Here is a 19549-nt window from a genome sequence, read left to right on the forward strand (position 1 = left end):
GTTTATGTTGGTTGGGGGTGGGGACTAAAGTAGGGTCTAGCTTTATTAGGACCAACCAAAACATAAAGTAATAAGCACATATAGAGTGCTCTAGAACTCTTCTTCAGGCTAGATGTTAAGTAAAACCAGGGAGGGGAGCTGGGCAAGATGTTGAAGCCCCAAACTGTATAGTTTGTAACAGACTTTTAAAGTTGTGGTGTCCAGCTTTTTTCCCCCTGCACCCATTTTGCTTAACATTCAGCCTGAAGAAGAGTTCTGGGACACTAACAACCTCCCCCCCACCCCCAGGTCTTGCAGGGGGGACCCTGGGAGGGGGGAGAAGTAGACATCAATACACCCACCTGGAGTATTCCTGCTGGCCCCAGCAGAGAGATGTGGCCTCGCCATCAACAGACAGCGTAGCTTTGCAGGATCGAGAGCGGCTCTCACGAGATCTCAAGGCAAGATCTCGTGAGACTTGTCCCAGCTGTCAGGAGCTCTGTAAGGGAGGATTGGCCGGTGATGAGGGGCCAGTCCCGGAGGGGGGCTTGGTGTGGAAGGAGCCCTGCGACTCTGACTGAGCCTTGGGGGTTGCCATACTAAGGCAGGGCTGGTGAATGGAAGAAGCCCTGCCTGTAAGTTTTAACGCTCCCCTGGCTGAAAACTGAGGCCACCTTAACCTTCTTTTGCCAGCGGAAGGTGGGTGGCTGTACTGAGACCCTGACAGTTGGTGAGTGACTATTACTTCAACAAAAATAAACTATCTGACAATTGTTTACATCCCTTTGACTAATCTAGAATAACTACTACCAAATCCTACTGTTCTAGAAACTTCGGTGCAATTAAATCAGTGCAGGTGTTCACTCTATAGAAGTGACTATTAGTTTCCCCACATTTAACCTTCTGAATCTTGCCATTACAAAGTATCACTTTGCAACAATTCCAATAAATGACATTTTTATTAAATATAGTCTTTTCCCTCTAAAATATAAATATTTTAAACTAAATTCTTATAAATCTGGAGTAGCTCCATATATTTCATTCTATCAACCCCAAGCAAATGAGTCGGTCCAAAATCTGTATTTAATTTGTCTATAAATATATAACAATTTTTCTTTTTGCAAACTAGTTATTCACTTATTCTTCATATAATCTGAGCACCGTAAATTGACATACCATGTAATTTAATAATTGATAACTAATACATGAATTCTGATTATTTACAATGCAGATGTTATAGCTATAACATTCCAGTGATTTTTAAGTGTTTAAAGAAGTAGTGCCCTACAACTTTACATATGCCTTGTCTTTCTCTACAATACACAATATTCAGATTTAGTCTTGAGGTTGCTGTGTCATCCAAATTCATGAACATCGTCCATCTGTGGTTAAAGAAGAACTCTTAATTCATGCTAGGCTGGTGTCTCTCAGCATGTGTGTGTATATAAACATGTTCCTTCACTTTTTACAAAAGGTAACTGAAGCCAAAAGTCAAATAACCACCTTCCATTCTTTAACTGACAGGCATGGCTCTTGATGCACTTGTGAAGATCCCCTTCCTCTAGCTCTTCCGCTCTCTACAACAAATTCCTTGCCTGCCTAAACGGTGGCTATAAGTCACATTAGCACCAGTGTTAGCCATAATTAATGCTAGCCATATTCTCTCTTAACCAGGTTTTCTTAACCTGTTTCAAACTCTGATTTTAAATCATAATTAAAGGAAACCCTGGCTAGTGTTAAATCTGGAGTGAAGGGAGTACCTGACACTGCAGAGAACTCTTGATCTCATTAACTATGGATCAGAGATTGGAAGCACTGCATTTGCACTGACCATTTGTTTTTTGTTGGTTCAAGGGATTATTTTACCTATTCATATTGTGTAGAGATACTGAAGTATCAAAAGATTCAGCCTGATTGCTTAACTACAGGTGGACCTCGTCACATGTCTTGACAACTGCGGTTTCGTGTATCTGTGGTCGGGCAATGGGGACACAACCAGTGTTCCCTCTAACAGGAATTCCTAGCTGTTGTTGACTACATCTCCCATAATCCCCAACCAAAGGCCACTGCAGCTGGGGATACTGGGAGTTGTAGTGAACAACAGCTGGGAATCCCTGTTAGAGGGAACACTGGACCCAACCTTAGTATACATGGTTAAACAAAGGGTTAAAATCCACATATCTGTGATTCCTTGGTGGCCAGGAATGACCTCTGAGGTAATTTCTGGCCACCATTTTGTGGCTCGTGTGTGTGTTAAAAAAATTCTGTGATGTTTTGCAGGAAATTGGCTGAATTGGGGGCTTGGGGGGCATTGCTGAAGAACATGGTACATTCTTTTTTTTGTTCTCCAGGAACCTCACCCCCCCCCCAATTCCCATTCACTCAATGCCTCATTATCTACAGTTGTAGGGCAGAACGGAACCCCTGCCGATAACTAGGTCCACCTGTATGCAAAACAAGGCATGTCCCCTGCTTAGCACACATACAAAAATAACCCTACAGTAAGCAGATTTGATTTATTTAACCTGCCCTATTTCCAGGGAACACAACTGAAGTTCCCTTTTGTCTGCCAATCAAAGGACCTCAATTTTGAAAACTTAGATGTGTTCCAAAAAGTATGAACAAGGGAAACTGTAACACTGAAGCCACCAGCTCCAGGTGTCCTAGATATTTTTGCTGAAAGCCTTCCTTCCTTTCCTCATGTGTTTGTGTAGGGTCTTAGTGTTGATGCATTCAGGAGTCTTTTTCAGGTAGTAACTTGGGTACAGCATAAAAGCAGTCTCAAGTGACACTAAAATGGGGGTAGACAACTGGCAGCATGAGCCCCAAATATGGGTCCCAGTCTGACCCCTGCTCTCCCAGAAGCAATACTAGATGGGCCTTTGGCCTGATCCAGCAGGGCTTTTTCTTGTGTTCTTGTCAACTGAATGAACAAAGAAAGCTTCATCCTCCAAATGTGAGGTGTGGCTATGGTAACCCTTTGCCTATGCTGCTAACAATATTTCTGAGAGAGCGAGAATATGTATATCATGATCAGGACACTTTGGGGGCGGGGGGGGGGGGTGAGAACAAACATTTTGGGTTTTAAAACCATTGCAACTTGTGTGGATCTGCTATCTGGATAAACAAGCCACTCAGCTTATCCATTAATGAAAAAAGGTAGTATTTGTCTGGTACTTCTTGAAAACTGGAAGCTGGATCAGTGGAGAATCTGGGCCAGCCAGTTTCATTTGTCAGATCCTATGCAGATAAACACACATCACATTTGCCTCCTTTCGCTCATTGAATTCATGGGTTTTCGAACTTCTTGTTCTTACGTTTGTTGCCATAGATGGCCCTGATTCTCGCAGAGAGCTCTGCAGTGTGTTTTAAGGCTCACTATCTACTCACAAAAGGCTGCCAACCAGACCTGTTGGATGCTGCTGTTGCCCTGTATGAACAGATACTGCAGCTGTAGCTTGCAAAGACAGGAAATAGTGTGCATGCTGTACAGGCACAGTTATTAATCTGAAATGTCACCATGTAGTATTAAACTTTTACTCCTTCAAAACTCAATTTTTGCCAGTTATTTACAATGATTGATGTTGTTTTCCTTGCACTCTGCGTAATTCCAAGTGTATGTTCTTGCTCTTAAGTTCCTGGATGGCTCTTACTCTTTCTGTGCCTTGTTCTCGTAGCTGATCCAAACAGGCTTTGCCCATCAGAGCCAAAGTTTCTGCACAGAGTAGTTGCATGTTGCTAGCAGCTTCAAGTTGCCAAAGATGTCGCTCACAATTCGGACTGGCCTGGCAGCTCCACGTTTCTTCCTCAGAAAATGACTGTCCTTATGCTACCAACCCAAGTCTTGTAATCTTGGCAGAAAGGAATGAATGAATGATGAACACAATGGGCTTTGGACAAGAGTGAAGGTCCAGTTGCTGAAATTAGAAGAGGGAGAGAGAAAGAATGAGCTAAGAACTCATGGCAGAAACACTAAGACTCTGTCTGCTTTTAAAAAAATGAATGTGTCCCTATCAAATAGTAAACTCAGATCCAGCATGATGGCAGCATTTTGAAGGACTTGTAGGTTAGGCATGAGGTTGAATCAGAAGCTAAGTTCAGCCATGCAAGGAACCATTTCCTGATGGCTAGTAATTATGGCACTAAATGTGCTTTTACAGACACTTTCCAGCTTTCTAAAGCAGCTGTCCAAGAGCCCAGTTGCTTCATGCACCATGACACTCTGATCCACAGCTGCACAACTTGGGCCATACAGCTGTAGTTAGACTACAACTTCCATCATTCCCAGCCACAGTGGCCAATAATCAGGGATGATGGGAACTGAAGTCTAACATCTGCAGGAAGACCAAAGTTGCACAGCCCTGCTCTACTCCTTTAACTAACATATTCAGTCCTTTGTCGTCCTTTTTGTTGTCTAGTTCTAAAAGAACTTACCATTTCACCTTCTTTCCCTCCAAAGTCTAAGAAAAGCATCCGAATTCCATCATCTGAGGACATTTTTAGTTTTTCATAGGGAAACTGTACAATTGTTTTGGGAAAGGCACCATCTTGGGGTTCAGTTGAGAGAGAGAATCCGTGGTCGTAATGGATGGTCAAACGGCACTCCTGGTTTTTGTAGGTGCAAGCTGAACAAGGACAACAACAGAGTAAAGTTGGGGTGCTGTTAGAAACAATTATTGTTGTCATGAAATATTTAAGCCCTCATGCCAAGAACAGAACAGCAACGATGCTGTGCTCAGAAGGCATGGCACCTGCCTGCTTTCAAGCAGAATGCATTTGTGCATCTCCCTTAGAACACAGCATGTAAGACATGCACTGTATATTACAATGTATTCCCCCCCCAACCTTTAGATTTCCCAATTATGGATTGTGCTGGATTTAGTAATTTTAAGAAGTGTATTGGATTTAACAACTTCACACATAACCATTGTTCTCTTATTGATGAATTTAAGGTTTAATGTGTGTGTTTCCCCCCCAAAATGATTCTGCAAAGTCAAACTTCACAAGCAAAGTTTGAATCTGAAAGTTTGCCAAATTATGGATTTGTCTGACACTTTGGCCCCATTCAGGTGTTCAGCCTGAACCCAGGTAAATGGGCATGTGCCAGCCATCTGTGGCTATGCTGTCCTTGTGTTCAGTGCTTGGCTGCTGAGGCATGTACTGAGTCTTGGAGAGTTTTCTTGCATTCTAGACTCCTGGAAACATAAGATCTTTGTTGTATTCTGTTATCCCTTCACAATACTGTGCAGTTGTCTTGCGAATGAATTCTCTACCTCCTCGAGACACTCATATTCCAATTAGCTCTGTCTACACTGACTGGCAGTGGCTCTCCCAAGTTTTCAAGCAGGAGTTTATCCCAGCCCTAGCTGGAGATGCCTGGGAGTGAACCTGGGACTTTCTGCATGCAAGCAGATGCTCTAACACTGAGCTACACTGCCATCCCCTATGGGGAACATCTTACATGTAGTCACTCATCCAAAATACCCTGTTTATTAAAGGGGATAGTTAACGCTTGCTGCTGTCAAGCTAGCTTGCCTCTCATCCTGGCCAACTGGGATTCCAAAATGTAGAAATACATGCTGGATGCAACAAGACTTTTGTTAGTTTGTTTCTGATCCCTCTAGGTTAGATCTGCTGGGTGCTTCATCTCTGTTTGAGTCGATGTGGCTCCTGAGCCCTGGGGCAGAATCTGTGTGGATGGGGCTGCCTTTCCCTTGGCACACACTTCCATATTACTGGCTGTGCATGTAAGGATCCAACATGCTTTCTGTATGTGCCATGGGCTAGAGACCTGCCTCTAGTAGGTCCATTTTAAATAGTTGGGCAGTTGCTCAGATCTAAGCAGGGTCAGATTTGCGCAGACTCAACCCCTAGTTAGTTGGGGAATTGAATGTGCCAAAGCTGTGCTTGCATGGACCTGTTCAGAAAGATGAAATTAGTTCTTCCGCCTTCCCTGTCAAATGGCAGAGGGCAAGAGTCCTGCTTTTCCAGATTTCAAAAGGATCCCAGACGCTCTGTGTGTACTTGCTTGGACCAGAGCTGCAGTCTGTAAGTTGTTCACCAGCATGGCAGATAACTAGGCTGCAACTTAATGGCCATTCCCTTTGCTGCAAGACTCAACGGGGCTGGTCTTTGGCAACTGAAGACTGACTGATCCCCTTGTGAAAAAGTCAGTGTTTACAGATCTAAGAAAGTAACCAAGTTAGCCTGTGGATCCAGCATAAAAATCTTCCCTGTTCTGCTTCATACTTTCAAGTATTTCTGAAAGCTGAGAGGAGAGCAGCCGAAGTTTAGAACAAGTAATGCAAATTCCTTTGGCCTTACTCATCTTTGCCTACATGTCCATCTGTTTCTCTGAATAAGAAAATATAAAATCAAACCTTATTACATGTTTGAGGTCAAATAAGGGAAGCAATATAGGCTGGATTCACTAGTATCACTAAAATTCACTAAAATTATATTGAAAAAATACCAAAAACATTAAAGTAAATATTTATTTTATAAATGTATATAGTTTACAAAAAATTCACTCAATACAGATATCCCACATAAGCTATAGATCGGGATGTTTGGACTGAGCCTCTTGACATTAGGGATGTGCACAGAGCCGGCGACTGCCAGTTCAAAGGTGGTGGTGGGGACAACTTTAAGGGCTGGGGAGGGTGCTCTCCCCCACCCCCCCACGGTTCTCCTGCCGGCGCTATTCTAAAGTACAGTCCCTCGGGGTGGCAGTGTACCTCCTCGCCACCCTGGTGAGTCGCGGACCGAAGGGCCTCACATGTCAATTCTGGGTACTTCTGGTCCATGACTCTTCGGGACAGTACTGGCGGGGGAATTGTGGGGGTGGGCACCCTCCCAGCCCTTAAAGTTATCTCCCCCACCTTCGAACCGGCTGAATCGCTGGGTTTTCGGACCGGTTGGGAGGTTCATAAAGGGCCCCTGCACTGGTTCCGTGCACATCCCTACTTGACATACATGTTCAAAGGGGTCGCCTCTCTCTTCTCAAGCCTCGAAAACTACACAGGGACTCCCTGAAGATTATCAGCAAAACCAGGGAGAGTCTGGGGTAGGGGATGGGGGACTGATTAGCTCCCTGCTTTGATAACTACAAGTAAGGGACTAGCGTAGCATCCACATTGCAGCTTACTTGACTGAGCACGAGCAGGAGCTAAGGGGATACCTGGAAGGCAGGCAGCACAGACTGCAGCTTTGTTTAACCAAAACTGGGGGGAAAGGCTGAGAACTGTGGAATGGCCTGATGGAACCTGGTTTTACCCAGCTGTGTGATGAGAGTGCCTTTACCGAGTCCTGGAGCAAAGAGGACATCACCACCCTCAAGGCAGATCCACCAGTTTACTGCTGGCCTTGAGAAGCAGCCCCTAAGGAAGCCTCCACTAGGGTAGTGAGACTGGAAGCTTGGGAGCTCAATCCCCATCTGAACAGCAACACGTTTCGGATCTCTTACCTGCTGCCTGCTGGGAGAAGCAACTGACGCTCGTAAGGGGAGAATTCTGCCAAACCATCCAGTGCAATTAAAGATGGAGTTGCCACCCCGAGCGCTACGGGTATAACTCACCGGTGGTTATTTCTGTGGAGAGCTCTGCCGCGTTGTGACAACCCTGAACAATGCTCCGTGTCCACAGTGAGAGGTCTCGGCTCGTCTCAGTCCTGAAAAGATGGCTTTCAATCCCTTGCCGTGTGCCTGTACGAGTAGCAAAGGACAAATCCAGCCCCGGCTGTGGAGAGCCCTTTCCAGGGCCAGAATGCACCAACCTGAAAGCAGACGCATGAAACAAGCTGTCAGGTGCTAGATGTTTAAAAATAAAATTTGAAAATCGGCAAAACAAAAGATACGGCATTTTAAAAATATTTATATTCTGCATTTCCACTCTAGAGTGACCCTCATGGTACAGTCTTTATTTAAAGTATCACAACCAAATAAAATGACATAAAATGATAAAACCAACACAATAAAGCAGCAGCAGTATTAAACCAGTGAAGGAATTTGAATTATTCTATGTTGTTCAAAGAATCATGATTTACAATCCTAGTCTATAGACAGTGCTAAAATCACAATTTCTCTTTGTAATATAACAACAAACTGCGGCTTAACAAACCAGGAGGTTTTACATTCAGGCAGGCATGTGAATGGGGTAGAAAGGTCCACTCACAGTCCAACAAACCCTTCCTATTTGTGTGTCTGCCTTTCATAAGGAGATAGTCATATGGCTGCAAAACAAATTCAGAAATAAACATCCTCCAGTTTAAGATGAGATTTAAGATTGGCTTATGCTTTCACTCATACTCTAAAAAGCATGGACATTCCAAGTTAAGGTTCCCATCTTAACTTCTACACCATAGAAGCTGTAAAGACCTTGTACGGTGTCGTATATTATGCTGACTTTAGAAATGAGGCTGCATGCACACACACACTTGGCCTTGGTCCTTCAGCTGACACTGGGCTGGGGAGGGATGCAGACATTCAACAGGTGCAGCTTCCCCAACCACTTCCTAGAGATGCCTCTGATGAATTTCTGCTTTGGGGGTAGGACTACAAGCCACAGTGCTACCCCAAAAGGCCACCTATTTGCCTGCAGTCCTAAAATAATCTGTAATAGATTCAATAGGCCGTTTTAGTCCTGGAAACTTGTCCTGGCTGACACCAGGCAAAATCCTGGCAAAGTGTGGGTGCATGAAGCCTCATTTCTAAAGCCAGCATGATATACGAGACTGTAAGTCTTTGCAGCTTCTACAGCGCGGAACTTAAGATGCAAACTTTAACTTGGAATTTCCATGCATTTTAGAGCACAAGTGAAAACGTAAGCCCATTTTAACTCTCATCTTAAAACCGGAGATATTAATTACTGAAAAGGAAGACATACACATACACACACACCCCAGCCATTCTCTCTTGGAGTGCGACTCCTTCCTCCCGCTTACACCCAGTTGCACAGAGCAGAGCCCTCCCGCCGCAGCCTTTCTCCCCCCCCCCCACTCTAGCCACCCCCTGCCGCTTTTCTCTCCCCGCCGCCACTTTTCTCTCCCCCTCTCCTCTGCCCGCCCACCCACTGGCTGGCCGGCCAGCTGGCCACTGCCAGCACTTTCTTTCCCCTCTCCTCCTCACTATGCCGGAACTCTCGCAGCGTGTCGCGAGCGTTCCGCTGCCAAATCCTGGACACGCACCGACTAAGAGAATTAATTATATAGATAGCTGCAGTGTGTGGAGGAAAGAGGAGGGCAGGGAAGGAAACTGAAGGGCTGCGCTCCAAAGGCTCGGACAGGGAAGGAGCTGACCGCTGTACTGGTTGTGGGCAATGCTGTGGGTCTACACAGACTGTTTTAGCAGTAAAGATGCATTTTGCAGCCTCTTAAAACACAATTTTGATGATCAATTGTGAAATAACCATCGATTGGGTCCCAGAGCGATATACAAAAGGCACTTTTTTGGCATGCAGCCTAAAGGCTGAAACTATGCAAATGGACTACGGAATCATTTAAATACCACTGCCTCAGTCCAAAAGAACATCACCAACGCTTTAAACCCTTGTTCAAAAGAGAAAAACTTCAAGCTACTCTATCTAAGCCATTTGTCAATGTGTCTTCACCAAATTTGTAGAAGAAGTGTCTCTAGTCACCTAGTAAATGTGTGCTGATGGCCAGACGGATCGGATAAATGGTTTTGATTTTATAAGCAATAGAATGTTCAGGGCTTATAATGGTGGAATGTTGAAACTACTCTCCTTAACTATACTGACACGACTGTGCCAGTATAATATGCTGATGGACTCCTTTAGAGATAGAGAGAGCCATATACTCACATCCTCTCAGTTTACTCCTCAAGGCAGACAAGGTTTTGCTATTATTATTACTATTTACTGTATACTAATAGCAAACTCAGGTGGTTGAGTGCCTATCAGTTTGGAAACAAACTGGGGCATTCCAACATAAGGTAGTAGATTCTACATACCTGGGGAGTTCCCTAGGTACACAGAAGTAAACAAGCTTGTAAATTAAAAGAAAAAGTAAAGGAATTTGCTTGTTAAAAAATTAGGCTGATGAAGGCTGAGCATGCTCACTGGTTGCCTATAGCCATAGAATACTGTATGGCAGAGAAAATAACAGCAGAAAACTGAAGTAGGGATTGACCTGTTTTAGCATGTCACATCTTGAGATTGGCATTAGTATTGGGGAGATGCAATAACAACAAAAATGTTGCAGGTCCCACTTGTTACATACAAAATCCAAAAGGGAAATGCAACATTGAAGTGTGAACCTTGTATCTGGGAACCTGAAAAGAGATAGTGAGCCGGGTCTCACGATCAGTAAAACCTGGTTTAGCAGAGTGAGCTGTTGTGCCCTCTGCTGGCATATGAGCAGGGAGGGAGCCCTGGGCAGCCGGAACGGCCACCCACATCATTGCTGGCTCCGTGATGGAGCTGGCAAGGGCAGGGGAGCTCAGGGCCACATGGCCCCCAGAAGCTCCAGTAAGCCCTGCGCGAGTGTGCAGGACATACTGGGGAGACCCCCGGAGCTGGCTTCTCGCCTCCTCTCTGGGGGTCTACTCATGAGTAACCACGGCTACTCACGATCTTCAAAACCAGGTTTGCGGAGCGCTCGTTCGTGTGAGCCACCAGGCTTGGCTGCGAGCCTGATGGTTCCTAGGCGGGTAACCCGCCTAAGTACGCCTACCCTAAAACTTTAGGGAGGGAACTTGGAACCTAGATGCTTTTCCCAGAGCAGCTCCATCCCCTCAGGGGAATATCTTGCAATGCTCACACATCAAGTCTCCTATTCATATGCAACCAGGGCTGACTCTGCTTAGCTAAGGGGTCAAGTCATGCTTGCTACCACAAGACCAGCTCTCCTCTCCTTCATGCTTGCTACCACAAGACCAGGTCTCCTCGCTTGTCATCTAAACGTTTCTTGAAACCCCCCAAGGAAAGAGAGCCAGCAACCTCCAGAGGCAGCTCATAAACATTTTGTACATTACATTTTTAAGGTGTACACCAAAGATGTTTTTAAGCACATCTAGAATAAATAAATAAATGTGAGTGAAGCAGGTATTTCTCTGGAATAGCTTCTGTTGAGTGTACACTCAATGGCAAAAGCTAGGGTCATGCCTGTGACTTGGCCCGATTCAGTTTCATTTTTCGGAAGCTTTCTTTACTGTTCCACCTAAATCTTCTTTCCTGTAGCAGTAATCTCACTTCAAAGCAACATCCGTGATAAAATGAAGTTTTCAATCAAGCTTTTTGGCTGGCACTCTTTTTTCTATGACTTGCTGGAAATAATGAGCTGTTGAGGAGACATCCTTCTTCATATTTTTATGTTAAAAACAGAACAAAGAGACATCCTGGATCATTTTTCTGCAGCAACACAAGCTAAGCGACAGTAGTTTTTGCATTTAGAGGGCATGAAAAATAACAATGAGCACTCATCACACATGGATTTAATAACATTACAAACACCCAGAGCATTCATTAACATGTGTCTCTCTTTAACATTCAACAAAACAGAGGCTATTTGAAGGTCACTGAACAATGGATGTAGTTCAGAGAACTAGGGAGATTGAATGGAAGCTGGATAGTTAGACACAGTCCTTCAGCTTTCACTGAGAGCACCTGAAGGGAAAGGAACTGGAGAGGTTCTCTCAGGTAAAGGTATCCCATCCATAGTGCATTCTAAAACCAGCGTGTGCCAGCAGAGGGCACAACAGAGCTACTTATCAGCAACAACAGAGGGTTGCTTGTGGACTTAAAGTTCAACTGAAATACAGTTTTGAAACTTGCCTGCTAATCATTCTTTCCCCCCCCTCACCTCCCCCCGCCCCCACATAACCTTATCTGTAGCTTGGATTTTCCTGTTCAAAAATTCTTCTGGCTCCAAGAAATGTAGAGAAGAATTTGACCTTTTTCTTTTTTTAAAGTAACAAGCTTAAAACAATGGGGAGCTGGTCTTATGGCAGCAAGCATGACTTGTCCCCTTTAGCTAAGCAGGGCCCACCCTGGTTGCATATGAATGGGAGACTAGAAGTGTGAGCACTGTAAGATCTTCCCCTCAGGGGATAGAGCCGCTCTGGGAAGAGCAGAAGGTTCCAAGATCCCTCCCTGGCTTCTCCAGGATAGGGATGAGAGAGATTCCTGCCTGCAACCTTGGAGAAGCCGCTGCCAGTCTGTGAAGACAATACTGAGCTAGACAGACCAATGTATATTGCAGCTTCCTATGTTCCTATAAGGTTTTAGTTCAATTAGATTTCTAAACTATTGTGTCTGTTTCAGTCTACAGGCATACAAAGTTGAGGAAATCTGAATTCAATATGCAGGTGGCAAGACCTGCATCTAAATAATCACCCCAATCCAAAAAGCCACCCCAATCCAAAAAGCCTCATTGGGCAGCTATGACTCTGCATGCCATGAGGCCACATGGCAGCAAAACATTCCCCAAGCTTCTTTCCAACTTGGAGAGGGGAAGGGGAGTTCTAGTGGTCCATAGGAGTTGTTAGTGTTGTGAATTGATGTTTATGGAGTCACATCTCCAACAATTCTCTCCCACCACTCCAGCTCCAAGGCTGAGAAGAAGACTGGGGCTCACTTCTCACACTCACCAGAGGGGCAGCAGCCCACTAGCTGTGGCAAGCTAAAATGCGGATGTGGACCTATATGAACTTGCCTGGATTTTAAAATCTGCTTTGGAAGCCTTTCTCCAGGTGCCTCTACTGTCAAAAGGTCAGATGGGTGGCAATTAGGGAAAGATGTTTAACTTCCTAGTGGTGGTGGTGCCACACCCCATAGACAGGTGTGGCAAGCTGAACCCCAGAGGGCTTTCAGGGAGGACAGGAGGAATTCACTAAACAGTCATCATCCGAAGTGTCGAAACTGTGCTCAGATGGGGAAAGCTCATGTTGAAAGAAACAGGGAGTTAGAATGGGGAGACGGAATGATCCAAGAGCAAGGGAAAGTCAGACAAGGAAGATGAGAACTGTGACTTCTACCCTGATATTTAGGTCATCTGGAAGGAAGCCTTATTAGAACAAATGTCAGAGGCAGCTCTCTCGGAAAGCCATCTGCAGCCTACAACACTTTACAGAAAATGGTGGCTGGGGAGTTCACTTGGTAGATTCTGCTACCGTAGCTTATTTCTATGCATGGCATGCTAGATTCCTGAAAGAGGAATTGGTGCAGGCGGAGGAAATGAGAAGCACTTTCCTCTGCCCGTGTGTGCTCTGCCTTGCTCTCTGCCTCTGGCGCAAACAGGTGCCGGCTTGTGGCTTTATACAGTCACGATTCAGAGGGGTTCTTCTCTGGGTGTTGTCCTAAGATAACCTTCCTGTCTGTCCAAGCGAGGAATGAGGTGTTCCAGCCTCACACCCTCACTGGCCCTCTTAGGCCATTAACGGGTTACAGAGTTTCTCATGATAGCTTAATCCTGGCTGGCACACACAGGCTTGCAACCTAAGAACACTTATGTCTTCTGCGCCTGTTGGAAGTTTAGTCTCTGGAATGTCAATTCCGATGCTCAATTTATCCTCCTCAACTATGTGAAAAATGCTTTGCTGAGTGACAGCTTGGAAGTTAGCACTCTATGTGGCTGACTTCAGCTGGGAACGTGAGCGTGTACCCAAAGCCACTAGGTGTGCAGGCTGGGCGAGAGGGCAAATATTTGGCAGAGGCAGAAGCCTCGTATCAACATACAGCCACGAAAATTAATTCTGATACTATGTTGTAACCTAAATGTAACCCACATTTATTATTCGTTTAAGAAGGTGGAGTAAAATCAAAATCCCTTGGGGGTCTGCCCACTCACCAGGTCCTGGTGGTGCTTAGTAACTCAGTCTTGAGCTAGTCCCATCCAGCCCCTCTAGTCCATTTTGGCTCTGACTTTCTGTCACTCCCTCTCTATGGTATTCCTCCTCCTATCCCACTGGAAATCTTTTTCTTATGGCAAGCATGCCTCCCTGAAGGAAACAGCCTGCAGGGAAAGAAACATAAAGAGAGAGCCAGAAAGGAAGATCCAATACTAGCAGTGCTTGGGGGCCAAGTGGCTTTGTTAGTGCCAGCAGAATCAATTCCAGAAAGTGAGCAGTGATAACAACCCTCTAACGTTCCTGGCAAAAGTGTTTACATATTAGAATAATGCTACAGAATCAAACTTAAGAGGTCTGCTTCCAAGAACAACATACAGGCAAAGGGTACAACCCAATGCAGGCAAAGTTTATAGGTGTACAAAATTATGAAGTACACAGAGACAGAGACTAAGAGAAATTCTTCTCCCACTCCTATAATAGCGGAATTCAGGGTCACCGAATGATGCTGATTTGCAGTAGATTCTGGGCAAAAGAAAGTCCACCTTCACACAACATTAAATCCACTTCTGGAAATGAGAACTACAAAAATGAAGTGGCGGCCATTAGCTTAGAGAACTTTTTGAAAGAATTAATCAAAGATGGATAGGTTTATCAGACACTTAACCATGGTTGTTAAGTGCAGCCTTGATGTACAGAGGCCTGGGGTGTGCATCAGTGTTCCCTCTAACAGGGATTCCCAGATGTTGTTGACTACAACTCTCAGAATCTCAAAGCAAAAGCCATTGCAAATGGGGATTCTGGGAGTTGTAGTCAACAACATCTGGGAATCCCTGTTCGAAGGAACACTGGTGTGCAGGGGACCGGTTTTTGCAGTTCAGGTAAATTCAAACCAAATTCGAATGGAACCACTGGTCTGTCAACCAGCTTGGCCAAAGTGACAGGTGGTCCAGTCCATTCAATCGAGCCAAGTCGAACCAGGTCGAACTGGTTCAGTGGGCTATGTAAAGGAGAATCCTATGTAAAGAGGAATCCAGTTCTAACCTCAGCAGTTTGGTCCACGTGCAGCGTGATCCAGCCTCCGCACATATGCAGAGACCATTTGTGTGACCTCTGTGCATGCGCAGAGGCCAGAACTGTGCTGCCGCCATGCAGGCCACAATGCTGGGGGAATGCCGGGGAGCCAACAGTGCCAGTAAGGTGCCTTCATGCCCCACTCCCCAGCCACCCTTATAAGCCTTTTAAAGGCAGGATTCCCCTTTACAAGCATAGCCCATCAAAATGGTCCATGATGGACTGGGCCTGGTTCAGTCCTAACTCAGACTGGCTGCCTTTTTTTTTTTAGCCTGGTTCGGTTCAGGTTCAAACCCGGTTTGATTTGAACTGGTTCTGCACACCCCTAACAGACACACTGTTCTGAATAACAGATGCTGGGGATGAACACCAGGGAAAGGCCCTAATTTTCATCCCTACTTGTGAGCACCCAGAGGCAACTGGCTGGCCATTATCAGAAAGGGCCAGACAGACTGTGGCACAAGACAATCCTTATATTTTCTGGCGAAACATAAATCCCACAGAAACCAATGGGACTTGCATGCAGTGTTAAGAACCTAAGTCCTGTTGTGTTAGGCACACATTACTGCAGGGGTGGCACCTTAAGCATCTTAGATGACTTAGAATATTTCCTGTACAATACACAGCATGTCTAAGCAACCTATAGTTAGATAGGAGCAGAAATCCCCGGAGCAGGTCAGGGAGCTCAGAAAGGCCAACACAGAAGTGCTCTAGACTCAGTGGCGATTCAGTCCAACTGAAGGCCTGTTAGGAACCCACCCTGATGCGCCTCCCAAGTCCAGGAGGGTGATTTGTTCTTTGCTTTCTTTTTCTACCACCATATGATGGTTTATTACCTTGCTCTCAGTTACTGAGAACACAGGATAGGCAGTGCATAAAAAGAAACAAAGCTTAAAGTGTGGAAACAAATAACTAAATGTTTATTATTTATAAGAGATTGAAATAAAGGTCTCTACAAAGCTGGGCACATCAACTTCACTACAATGTCGCCCAATAAGTCAGCTATTAGACTCTCTCTGAGTGTTTTGACCTTCTTTACAAATGTAGCTCTTAGGGGTGTTAAATAACTCAGGACAGATTTAGTTTAACCTTTGGTTAAAAGTACTGGGTGTAATGACCCAGACCTTTTAGTCTGTTCCACCAGGCGTTTTGGCCTCTGGGCCCCTTTCACTCACAGGATTCTCCCTCAGGCTTATCACTCCAGATTCCCAGAGTACTCTACCAGTGCACCACTGGCTATCCAGTCTCTCTACATCAGGGTTTCTCAACGTGTGGGTCCCCAGATGTTGTTGGACTTCAACTCCCATAATCCCCAGCCCCAGTGGCCGTGGGTTGGGAATTATGGGAGTTGAAGTCCAATTACATCTGGGGACCCACACGTTGAGAAACCCTGCTCTACATCCACTGACCAAAAACTCTCACAAAACCTGAACAATTTCCCTTGTTCAGTCAACACACAGAAACACTCTCGCTCTAAGTTCTGCCCTGTCCAGCTCCTAACTGCTTCAAACGGTCAGCACCTGTCATTATTTAAAGCCCTCCCTCCATTCCATATGGTTTGCATGACAACCTCTGCTCACTCATGCTTTGCATCTCTCTCCCCCCAACACTCTGCATGCATGTTTCTTCACAAGTTCCAACACAGACACAGTGCTGGAGAGAGAGCTTCAAGTGCACCAGGCCAGGGTGGGCGGGGGGTGGCGTATATGTAGAAGTACGTGCCCTACTGAAGTGAACTGAGAAGTCCTTCAACATGCAGGAAGTCCTATGCATATGGACGGGAGGGCCAGTGTGTGCAAAGAATCCCATGACCTGGAACTCATCTGAATGAACCTCCTTGTCAAGGCCGAGTAAGTCAACGACAAATTTACTTGACAGGAAACTCTTCTGAAGAAGTTTTAGAACATAAGAACAGCTCTGCTGGATCGGGCCCAAGGCCTATCTAGTCCAGCATCCTGTTTCACACAGTGGCACAGTCCAGCATCCTGTTTCACACAGTGCCTCTGGGGAACCCACAGATAAGAGGTGAGGAATCAGTAATGCTGTGTATGTTGGATTTTATCCCATCTGGAATTGCTTTCAGGGGGGATGTCTAGGGCAGCGATTAAGTATGGACTGCAACCCAATACGGAGTTGCAGGATATTAGGCATGAGGTCCTGTGCTAATTAAACATGTTACAATCTCTTAAAATGCCACCCAAAACATTTTTAAAATAACATTACAGTGATTCAGATATAGGGCTAATTGTTTCTGGTAAGATGGTTAAATTTAAACTTACTATGTGCATAGTGCAGCATTTTCAACAGAGCCAGTCAGCCGACGACAATGTTTCCCCACTCGCTGCTGTGCAGACATGAGCTGCGAAACGCAGTCAGTACATCCTGGCATGTGTTGCTCTACTGAGATTTTATGAAAACTCTTATGAGAATCCATTCTTCTTTTGGGTCACACAGATGAGTGAGTGCCTTCGATCTCCAGAAATCGTTTTTTGAAAACCATTGGTCTAGGGAACTTAAGTGTGTAAGTGGGCAAAACATGGAGGAAGGGACTGTAGCTAAGAGGTAAAGCACATACTTTCTGTGCAGAAGGCCCTGGGTTCAATCCCTAGTATCTCTAGGCAGGGCTGGGAAAGACCCTTGTCTGAAATCTTAGAGAGTTGCCACCAGTTAACACAGACAACACTAAAGCAGATGGACGAATGTCTGACTAGGCATAGTGCTTAAGAACGTAAGAACGGCCTGGCTGGATCAGGACCAAGGCCTATCTCGTCCAGCATCCTGTTTCACAGAGTGGCCCACCAGATGCCTCTGAGAAGCCCACAGGCAAGAGGTGAGGGCGTGCCCTCCCCCTGCAACTGGTATTGAGAGGCATCGTGCCTCTGAGGTGTCCACAGCCACCAGACTAGTAGCCACTGAGTTCCTCAGAAATCAGATGGATGTGCTGGACACTGCAGTGCACTGCAGAGCTGGTATATGGGAGGAAAGCTGGTTGTGTGGAACTAGCATGAGTTGTCCCCTTTGCTAAGCAGGGTCCACCCTGTTTTGCATTTGAATGGGAGACACGCGAATGGGCCTCTCTGGGAAGAGCATCTGCATGCTTGCGGCGTGCACATGTGCACGCACTCACACATTTTCTGACGTCCGCTCAGTTAATTTTAGATCCTGCTCAGGTTGAATCAGGAAAGCCCCACTCTGAATGCATGTGTGCACACACTGCCTTGATACTGCTGCCCAGAATAAAACTCATTCCGCACATAGATGAAAAAAATTAGAGAGAACACTGCCCCACACTGGCATTTCCAAGATGGGGCTGAGAGAGATCCTCCCTGCAACCTTGCAGAAGCCGCTGCCAGTCTGTGTAGACAGTACTAAGCTACATGGGCCAATGGTCTGACTCGGTATAAGGCAGCTTCCTATGTTCCTAAGAGAAGCCATGTAACATATTAGGTGCTCTTGTAAATATCACATAAGCAGCTTCCTGCTTTCATGGTGTTTATTTATATTAAGAAGTTCCAACAGTTTTGCTGAAACAAGATGTCCTCTAAAAGCCCAGGAAATGCATGCAATTTGTACATGGTCCAGTTTGACAAAGGTTGCCCATTAATTGCTTAGAAATCTATGGTCTTCCCAGCCCTGCTTAACACTCAGCAGCTTAGCCCAAGGCTGATGCCCAGCGCCCTCTGTGGCAACAAGCAGCCTAATGTCAATGACAGCCAAAGAGCTGACCCTTTACTTGGTCCTCTGTGATGTCAGAATTAATCAGTCATTGGCACTTGTGGTCTGTGGACTGTAAGCATGCCGCTATATGTGACTCATAGTGTCTGAACCTGGCCACCCTTGGTAGTTAAGGAAGCACCCTTAATAAAAAATAAAAAGGCAAAAAAGGTACCTTGTGGCCAGTAGGGGATAGGAATGAAGAGGATTGAACCAAGCTTCCTTGATTCTTGGCATGCTCTCGTACATCAGAAGATCCTTCTCAGTCAAGACCACCAGTGCTGGTTTCCAGTGCTTCTCATTCTCACCCAACACCTGGAAAAGAACAGAGTCAACGTGAAATAGTGGTCAGAGAAGGTATCGGGAGAGAGCAACTGACGGCTAAAAGCAAGTACATAGGAAGACACCTTGTACTGAGTGACACCATTGGTCCATATGGGTCAATACTGTCTACACGGGCTCAATGGCTCTCCAAGGTTTCAGGTTGGGACGTTGGGACTTTCTAAGCCACTAAGCTAATGCCCCATCCGGGGAGGGGGGGATATCTTACAACATGCAATGCTCACTTGTAGTCACCCCTCCAAATTCATGCCAGGGAAGACCCTACTTAGCAAAGGGAAGACTCAGTTCTCACTACCGCAAGACCAGCTCTCTTCCTCAAAGATTATGTCGAGAGAGGTGGAAGAAGGCCAGTTTTATTGTTTTTGCAATCTGGAATGGTTCTGCCTCTTAGGATGGAAGAAAGACATTAAAGCTCGGGCAGACGGGTGAATATCTGCTGTTACTGTTAGCATGAACAAGCCATCTTCACTCTGCTCCATAAATGATTAGGAGAGGAAAACTGAGAGACGACAGCTGGCACTGTAACTGATATCTGCTTTTGAGATGAATCAAGGAGCATAGTTGTATGAGCTCTGCCTACCTTCTGAGCAACCGCTTGGGTAGCTCGAACTCCATCAACCTGTTCCTGGATTTATTTAT

At 45.5% G+C, this 19549-nt stretch overlaps 1 protein-coding gene across 1 annotated transcript in view; it reads right to left on the reverse strand.

Annotated features, from left to right (window-relative positions):
• Positions 1–919: 919 nt before the first annotated feature.
• The window catches only part of SNTB1 (syntrophin beta 1), a 143937-nt gene continuing 125307 nt past the window's right edge, over positions 920–19549 (reverse strand). The window contains exons 4-7 of the mRNA XM_053246616.1: positions 18744–18883; positions 7556–7752; positions 4414–4604; positions 920–3896 (exon numbers count right to left, since the gene is read on the reverse strand). Coding sequence (XP_053102591.1) covers positions 3804–3896; positions 4414–4604; positions 7556–7752; positions 18744–18883 — 621 coding nt within the window. The 3' untranslated portion in view covers positions 920–3803. The remainder of the gene's footprint in view (positions 3897–4413; positions 4605–7555; positions 7753–18743; positions 18884–19549) is intronic.

The sequence above is a fragment of the Hemicordylus capensis genome, chromosome 4 (assembly GCF_027244095.1).
Source record: "Hemicordylus capensis ecotype Gifberg chromosome 4, rHemCap1.1.pri, whole genome shotgun sequence".
In the NCBI taxonomy this organism is placed as follows: domain Eukaryota; kingdom Metazoa; phylum Chordata; class Lepidosauria; order Squamata; family Cordylidae; genus Hemicordylus; species Hemicordylus capensis.